The sequence below is a fragment of the Phodopus roborovskii genome, unplaced genomic scaffold (assembly GCF_943737965.1).
Source record: "Phodopus roborovskii unplaced genomic scaffold, PHOROB, whole genome shotgun sequence".
Lineage (NCBI taxonomy): Eukaryota > Metazoa > Chordata > Mammalia > Rodentia > Cricetidae > Phodopus > Phodopus roborovskii.
Window position 1 is genome coordinate 79,200 of NW_026126931.1, and position 9,543 is coordinate 88,742.

Genomic DNA, 9,543 nt, shown 5'->3' on the forward strand with positions numbered 1-9,543 from the left:
TTAATTTATTTTTCAGACAGGATTTTATTTGGGAGGCTAAACTTGCCTAACCTTCATGATCTTCCTGCTTCATCATCCCACATTTCTCTCTTCTGTGAATGTTAACTTTGAATCTTCAGATATGAGTGTTCCAGTTGGAATGCTGACAGTGTTCTGGAAATTAGAGACGATGATCAGAGTTGAACATAGCTGTAAAAGGTGAATAATGGAGGAGTGGTTGAATAGGATGTAAGATTAAAGGGCAGGTATTGAAGAGGCAGAGGGAGAGATAACTAACATTAGAGAGCTTTAAAAAAAGTTATATTGAAACTGCTACTGCAGAAGCTTCCAAAGATATAAACATGTCTATCTACCTGCATCTATAACTATCATCTATCTATCTATCTATCTATCTATCTATCTATCTATCTATGTATTATCTACATCTATTCCTCTCTTCTCTCTCTCTTTATGTATGTATGTGTAATATGTGTATATACATACATACATACATACTGATCTACTATAGGATTACATGGTGTAACAAAAAGCACAGTGTCTGGAATGGGTTATCTCTTTGGGGTTGTTGGTCACTGAATTTTCATGAGATTCCAAACAGGCCATTGCCAATGTTCTTGGTTACTCTCAAGAACTGACAGTAAGATGCTGTTGCTGAAGTCCCCACATACTTGAGTCACAGATCACAGAGAAATCAAAATGCTTATGGACCTGAAGGCTTCATTCCTACTGGCTATATTTACAGTGCTGGAAGGTTTATTTATGCTTCCAGAAGAGAAATTGAATCATCAGTCATACCTATCAACAGACTTGTAAAATATAAAACCACTCACGTAGGAACGTGTGTCCACTAGTGCAGTAGTGACACAAACATCCTTGGAGACATCAAACATTAGATTAGTAGATTAGAGACCCATTTCACAACTAGAAACCCATACTAGGTATCAATATCAGATTCAAAGACCTGTGGCTAGACAGCGAGTAGCCTTAAGGAGAACCTACTCCAATCACTCTGATTAATGGGCATAACATTTGTCTTAATTAGGGTTCCAAGGGGGGTTCTTTGGCCAACAACCCAAATACATCTACCCCAATCATGGTACTGGAAGCTTAATTTGGTGACAAGAGATGGCCAGTTGGGACTCTGTCTTCTCCATTATTTGGCAATTTCATTAGCATACCCTGCATGCATGTATGTATTTTAGGACTTTTATACTGTATTAGCCTTCCATGCAAACATTCCAATATCCCTTAATTTTATTTACCTCTTCCTATATTCCCTCACACAACCCTTCTCTTTTTCTCAAGAAAAAGCCTACATTCCATCCATGGTTATACATTCTATTTTCAGTTCTTATTAAGACCTATCTGTTTCCTCTACTCCGTTATACTTCACCATTCTTCTGTAGTTCTTTAGAGTGTAGCTTGGTTGTCATAGACTTCACAATGACTATCATATAAGCAGAATACGTTTTTTGTAGTTCCATCCATTTGTCAGCAATTTTCATGATGCCATTTTCTTCAAAACTGGGTAATAATCCATTGTATGAATGCACATTTTCTTTATCTATTCTTCTGTGTTGCTTTTAATATCTGACAATACTACTATGAATAGAACAGCAATGAACATGGATTAACAAGTACCTCTATAGTAGATGGAAAATTGTTTGAGTATATGCCCAAGAGTGGTATAGCTTGATCTTAAGAAGGTTGGTTTCAATCTTCCTGAGGAACTGCCACTGATGCCATGGCTCTATTCTCAGGAGGAAGTGTTATTGGTTGCCATAAATTACATTTCCATTTCATGCATAGCTCTGCCTATGTTCTTGCTTTGGTTGTGGTTCAGAGTCTCTGGTTGGTCTTCATAGTTGTTCTCAAGATGCTGATGGTTATGACAATCCATAAATACAGAAGGTAAAATAAAAGTATAGATCAGAGCTTACTTCATTTCTTGATTGTCAAAATTCCAAGTATATAGAAAAAGAAAATAAACAGTTGCAAGTAAGAAAGAAGGACTGAACTTCAACCATGATTAGTCTATATAGAAAATAATCCTTTAAAGTTAAAGGACATAAAGACATATCCCAAGGGCAGTGAAGACTATCTGAGATATCCAAATCAGCATTAAAGAAGATTGTAAATGAATATTGCATGCAAGTAAGGATGCCGGAATAATCGTGAGATCTCTGAAAACAATATATCGATTACCCAACAATAAGCATATTCTTAGTATACCAATAAACTCCTGAGATAAACAAAGGATGAAGAACAAAAGTAACAAAAGGAACCAGAGCAGAAAAGAATGAGTAATGGGAGCTCTAGCACCTGGAACTGACCTGGGACCCCTTAGCCACATCCTGGGAAGCCAACCAAAGAGACTGGGGAACTGCTCTATCCCCTCATGGATTCAAACAATACTGTCTACCATCCTTATACATTCACTGCCATCCTTTCCTCACACAGACCTCCCTTTCCTAAAGGAAAGTGTCTGTCCTTCCTGTGGAGACCAGGCTCCAGTCTCTTTTTCTGCCTTCTGTTTCCCTATGCTGCTGAAGAAATCTAACAAGAGTTTAATAAGGGCAGAGAACAAAAAACATTGTATTTACAGCTGTGTACACTCCTCATCCTTGCAGACCATGCTCTCTTAGCCAGATGATGGGGCCACCAGCAGATGTCATGGTTCCCCTTCCTCACACTCCTGGGTTTGAATTCACAGAATGGGGGAGGGGAGTGGAGGTGATGTGGTTGGCAAGAGAAGAAGAGAGGGGGTGGGGAGGGAGGTGTTTGAGCTTGCTTCTGTGGTTCTTCAAGGCAGATGCTCAGAAACCAAATAATTGTGTCAGGCCCAAAGCTGCATCTCTTGTGATCTGCTCTTCATTGGGAGGAATGGACAGACTTCTTGGCATGTTGATAGTGACACTATTTCTGCAACTGACAGGTGAGTTTGTGTTTCTGGTGAGGGTAACAGAGACAGCAAAGTCCACATACATGTGAGATGCAGTTTGAAAATGTAAACACTGACTCCTGTTCACTGGCATGTGTTTCTATGCAGGAGTAAACAGCCAGCTAAAAGAAAAGAATCCTTGGGCCATGAACATCCAGGAGGGTAAAAATGTCAATGTGAACTGCAGTTATAAAACATCCATAACTTCCCTACAGTGGTACAGACAGTTCTTAGGCAGAGGCCCTGCCATGCTAATCTTAATACGTTCAAATGAGAAAGAGAAACAGAGTGGAAGACTAAGAGTGACCCTTAACACCTCCACCCAGAGCAGTTCCCTGTCCATCACTGCTGCCCAGCCTGAAGATACTGCTGCATACTTCTGTGCTACAGAGGCACAGTGTGCAGCAGACACCTGCAGCCCTGACACAAACACTCAGAGCTGTTTCCTAGACCTCAAGAGTGGGTGGAATGGTGCTTATGTCATTTCTCAATAAGAGTCTACTGGAAATGAAAGAAAACTCTTCCAAGATTGTGATTTTTGTTTTTTTATTTTATTTTCCTAACCAGTCTTGTAAGGGAAAGATATAGGTATCAGAATTCTGATACCCTGACATCCCAGGATGAAGAAGGTACTGACCTACACTATAGTGACACAGAACTACACTTGTTTAGTCCAGAACTTGGGAAAAGGCCAGGCAGATTCCTTCAGCTTATATCCTCTTTTACCTTTTTCTGTGGATGAAAACAGAAAGGCTTAAAGTCACAGTACTAAAAAAGGAAGACTCTCCACATAGCACTACTTCTAAGCTTGAAGACCTCTGTGCCCTCTCAGACATCTGCTCCAAGACCTAGGCTTCAGGAAATATGTAAAGGCCTCCTTGTCATTTATTCTCCACAAATCAGTAATTACCCCATATCAATGACCTCCTTCCAAGCAGTATCATGGAAATAAACCTGTGATTTATCCAAAGGACAGAGATTCCTGTCAGTCTGTTTCTCTGCCCCAAACAGTTGCCTGTTCACTGACATAGGTCTACAGAGCTTCCCTTACATGAATCTCAAAGGCACAGCTGGGCAGGGAGCATCAGGATTCTAGTATTGGGTGTTATGGAAAGAGTCTGCATAGGTGCACACACTTTTCTGAAATAGTATCATTTTCATAAAAATATAGCCATGTCTTGATGTCTTCTAACATAGTCCTATTTTAGACCAAGATGGTCATGTGTTTGCTGTCCATGTCTTCCTCAAATTGTTAGAAAAAATTCTATATAATTAGTACCTTTATGTTATCAATCTATCTGGACATCATTAACATCAATTCAATTTAAGACCAGTGTCCTTCAGTTTAACAATGTCAGGGGATGCTGTCAGAGCACATAATTTCTTCATATTTCGGCGTTTTCCTTTCTACCTTGTAAACCTTACGTTTTTACTAGAAAGCACACATGTTTCTAAAACAAAGCAGTGTTGTGCTGTTAGCTCCAACCCTTGACACCCCTTCCCCAGACTTCCTGGATGAGGGGTACTGCTTACCATCAGGATGTTAATGTTTCTGTTACTCACCTTGGGGTTTTAAAGACAGAAAATATAAGCACAGAGCTCATGAAAATGTAAGCTTGTTAATGTCCAAGCAGTCCCATTCATGTCACTGCTGAAAATGTCCTCAACTCCAGATTGCCACAAGCTCCTTTAACAGGCCCCCACACTTCACCCAAGTGACAACAATGTGGAGTTGTGTCATTTTCTCCTGAGATTTCTCAGGAGGCTGGAATAATATAGTCACAGTGTGAATCCTCCCATGTTTTGCTTCTTTCACTCAGTCACAATACTGCAATTCATTAATTGTGTTAGCTGTCAAATCAGCACATGAACACAGAAAGAAAATATTGTATGTACACAGAAGAGTGTTTCTTAGGTAAAAGCATAAAATCCTGAGCAACATCTGCACCCCACGCCATGCAGCTGGGGAGGGTGGTACTCAACCAAATGCAGCTCATGGTTTCCAGCTCCAGGACAAGGACAGGACTTCATAAACAAGTCCATACCAACCAGGACTGGCAATAGGCAGCTGGGCACTATTAGGACTGCTTTGTGATGAGAGAACATGGTCCTTTTAAGTTCCATGGAAGACTGAGTGGGACTAGGACCCACACACAGGCTTGGGGCAATGGGATCTAAGGGGAAAACACAGTCCCACATGCCAGGGACCTTGTGGAACCAGGCAGACATGTACTACTATGGTGAGCAACTATATGGTGTGGTATGGGAGAGACACACACACACAGAATGGTTTATGTCCCATGGACAGAGGCATGTCTGAAGAGATGGAAGAGGTGATAAGTGAAAGGGGTGGGCAGTTTAAATGCCACCTTGGGCTGTGTTAATGTCTGGGCCTGGGCTGCTACTGGGGCCCAGGTCTGGGTTCATGGCTCTGATGCAGCCATGGACGCTTTTGATGTCCCTGGGTCTTGATACCACCAAAGGCAGAGAGGATAGGGCTGTAACAAGTTGTCCCTGCCCTCACTGGCTGAGGACTCAGGAGAGAGGCTCCTACACCTCACCTGGGAAGCTCTCTAGAGTTACTCTGTAGATAGGGGCTCAGGTGAGCCAGTCCTGAGGACATGATTGGGGCATAGCTGGTACAAATTCCCTCATCTGTGGTGTGGTGTTGGGAGTGAGGAACAGACACCCTCCTCCTTCATCCCTATCACCTCTAGCAGGTAAGTGAATTGGCCTTCCCTTTACCAGCTGCAGCACTTGGGAAAGTGGCCCCTGCACCCTGTCTGGGCAGCACAGTGGAGCTGACCCTGTTTACAGTGGCACAGGTGCACTAAACAGAGTGAGCATGAGCATGAGAGATCTAGCCCCGCCCCTCATCTGACACATGGTGGTATGGGAAGGAAGAGATGCCCTCTCTGACCCCTCTGTGCCTGAGGTGGGTGGGAGAGCTGGCCCTGAGGTTGTAAGAGTGGGAGAGCTGCACCTGCTCCTCACCAGCTGCAGCACTCAGGAGAACAGGCCCTGTACATCCCCTGGGCAGGTGAGTAGGGTCAACTCTGTTGGTGGAGGTGTGGGTGAACTAGGTCTGACATTGTGAACTTGTGAGAGTGGTCCCTACTACCTGTCTGTCATGTGGCACCATGGGATGTAATATAGGAAATGACAACCAACACTAAGGACTGTTTGAGGGCTTCTATGGAAACCTACTATGATAAGAGCTTCTTAAAATATATACACATATGAAAGAAGCCTCAGCGGAGTCACCAAATAATGGGGGAAACAATGCCCCAACTAGATATCTTCACTACTATTGTCAACCTTCTAGTTACAGGACAGGGTTACATCTAATCAAACCCCCCAAAAGTTAAGGTTATTGCCAATCCTATTGGTTGTTGCCCACAATCTGTTGGCAAAGCACTATTGCTAATGTGCTAATACATATCTTACTGAACATGGAGAAGATGAGTGGGTGCTTTCACCACTGCTGACTAGTTTTCAGGATATTAGAAAACTTTTTCATAAGCCAGAGGAGAAATGTAATCACCAATCCTTTTATATTCTTTACCCTTGACAAGGTTCAACCTTTGCTTAATCACTCCTATCTGGGAATTGGTAAGTATTGTTGGCTGTGCCTGAATCCTTGATCTCATTGCTACATAGATTTACGAACCAGTCAGACCATCAGCCCAACAGCGGAAAAAAAATTGTAACTGGGTAAAGCCTATGTTAACACTGGGGGACTACTGGGAGCTGGAAACTGCCTGGTGTTCGGGGCCTTTGACCTACAAGACTCACTTTACTTTGATGCTTCTATTCCTCACTCCTGGTCAATTATCATCATCAGGAATACTTTATGGCCTCTGAGATCACTTGGTGGGCATGCCCAAATGGTGTACCTAAATTTCCATTTTCCAAGGCATTCCAAGAAATCCCTCCTGTGTGTGCTAGTGCACATCCTGCCCCAGGTGTAACTATATGGTGAGAAGAAGAGAGAGCACACTTTGAGATGAACCACAGGCTTTAAGGCTCAAGAAGTGAGGGACATCTCTCCCCATTCCACTTGTGGTTGGAGCCTATATTGCTCAGGCAATTGCCATAGGGATATTAATCCTTACAGACAGTGATCAAACTTTAGGGCATTCAGTAAACAAGTGGACCAGGATTGTTGTATTTAGGATGTCTATTGCTGTGAAGAGACACCATGACTATGGCAACTCTTTTTAAGCCAAACATTTAAGTAGGGCCGGCTTGTAGTTCAGACATTTAGTCATTATCATCATGGTGGGAAACATGGCAGCATACAAGCAGACATAGTGCTGGAGAAGCAACTAGGAGTTCTACATCTTGGTCTGTAGGCAGCAGAGGGAGACACTGTGCCACACTGGGTATAGCCTTAGCATAAAAGAAGTTAAAGCCTGCTTCCACAGTGACACACTTCCTCAAACAAGGACACACCTTCTAATAGTGCCATTACCTATGGGCCAAGCATTCACACACATGAGTCTCTGGGGGTCATACCTATTCCAACCACCACAAGGACTTAGGGATATTAGAAGGTACCAAATCCAGATTAGGATAAAAAGTAGACTCTTTAGTAGAATCAATTCTAAAAGCCTAAGGAGCCTTAGCTCTTCCCTTCATGAAATCAGTAGGGTTATGTATAGCTTCTGGACAAACTGGTTTCCATTTCAACCAGTCAGTGAGAGGGCTCTCTGCATATGAATTGTGAGAGAAAATGTGGATTTCTTCTGTAAGAAGGAATCCTCAGGAAAACACACTGCTAATGATTTTTTGTTCTCAGTTAAACATAGGGTGGTGTAGGGGTAGAGAATTGAGGAAGGAATGGGGCAGGAGGAGAGATGTGGGGAGAAAAATAAGGACATCTCAGATCCAAGAGCCACCTGGTCAGAAGGATAAGACAGAACTTCAAACTGATTCCATTGTTCTGGCTCTCTAAAAAAAAATGCTATGAGAAAATGCCTGGAAGGCAGGATTTTTCTCTGGATTCAAAGATTCAACAAAACACACTTTGAAGATCCAGTCTCTGGATTTTGACAATGTTTAGGCAGCAGGGCTGCTTGCAACTTATGTGTTTATATTCAAGTGGTGATGACCTCCAAATTTAATAGTTTTAACATATGGCCATTTTTTTCTAAAGGAAATTACCCTTCCATTTTGCATGTCCTCTTTTTCATTAGATTAGGACTCAACAAACACAGCACAGATTAGTTTAGAAACATGAGGCGTGTTCTACACAGAAAGAAGACATAGATTTGCTTCAGCGTCTTTATCCTGAGCCAGAGGGCGATGTTGCACAGATTAGCTGCTTCCATATCTGCAGTTGATCCCCACTTCCACTCAGTTGCTCACTGTATCTGGATGAGTTCTTAGAACATCTGATAAGTGAAGAAGTGAAAATAGCCAGACGCCAGAAAGTTCCCAGTACCAGGGCCACTTCTACAGGCTTATTTTAGAATTTTTTCTAAAAGTGGAAGGTGTCTAGTCAGATTTGTGCCATTGTTTTCAAGAACTGGGACTTCAGCCACTTCCCTGCATGTGCCAAGCTTTTCCAGAAAGGCAGCAGAGGTGTTCCCAGTGCTCAGCCATGCTTCCAGTCCTCATCTCGTTCCTGGGGGTGCATTTTTTCCTGGGTGAGTAAAACATTCTCATTATTTATGTATGTACATGAATCAGTGTTTTTCTCACTTGAATTGTAGTAAGAACATTTTTCTCCATGAAGTCTGCATCACATTTATTGATTTTGCAGGAGACATCCAAGCACAGTCAGTTACTCAGCCTGATTCTTATGTCTCTGTCTTCGAAGGAAACTCTGTGGCACTCAGATGCAATTGTTCCTATGGTGGAGCTTCTTACCTCTTCTGGTACATGCATCACCATGGCCAAGGCCTTCAGTTTCTCCTCGGGTACATTTCAGGAGACCCTGTGGTTCATGGCGTGAATGGCTTTAAGGCTGAGTTTCAGAAGAGGAAGTCTTCCTTCCACCTGAAGAAAGCCTCTGTGCACCTGAGTGATTCTGCTGTGTACTTCTGTGCTCTGAGGGTACAGTGTCTGGGGCTGCAGGGGGAGCTGAACACAAACCTGTAAGATGCTGGAGAGGACTGTGGCTGAATGATTTTGGATCATCCATGCTCCTGTAAGTAATGTAAATAAATGTGTTAGTTTCCCAAGATGGACTTGTCTGCAGTCATTGCTTTGGTCTGTCATTGGTGCTCCATCTGCTTCCAGGAAAATTGGCATAGCTGGGTGAAATCATACAATAATTCCTGAGGTATGTTTGCTTCCCTAATGGTTGTTTAGTAGACTTTCTTAATGATTTTTACTGACTGGTTCAAGTCTCCAAGAGACTTGAAGATACAACTTAGTTACACATAAACAGTGACTGCAGTGGATGCCTATGTAGTGTGCACTAGAGGGACAAATGTTGGCTTCTTCCTACTTCAGACTGAAGATTAGTGTTAGGAAGTGTAACAGCTTATGCTCACCACCTCAGGAGCCTTAGAAACACTCTCCATCTGTTTGGAAGCAGATGCAGAAATCCAAAACTAACCAATGGGCCAAACTCCTGGACTACAATCAAAGTG

The 9,543-nt window shown here is 42.5% G+C and overlaps 1 gene segment (V, D, J or C); it reads left to right on the top strand.

Annotated features, from left to right (window-relative positions):
* Window positions 1-8,546: 8,546 nt before the first annotated feature.
* Window positions 8,547-9,046, top strand: LOC127214664 (T cell receptor alpha variable 8-3-like). The segment is given in 2 exon segments: window positions 8,547-8,592; window positions 8,709-9,046. Coding segments are annotated over 2 exon segments (384 nt in total).
* The last annotated feature ends 497 nt before the right edge of the window (window positions 9,047-9,543 follow it).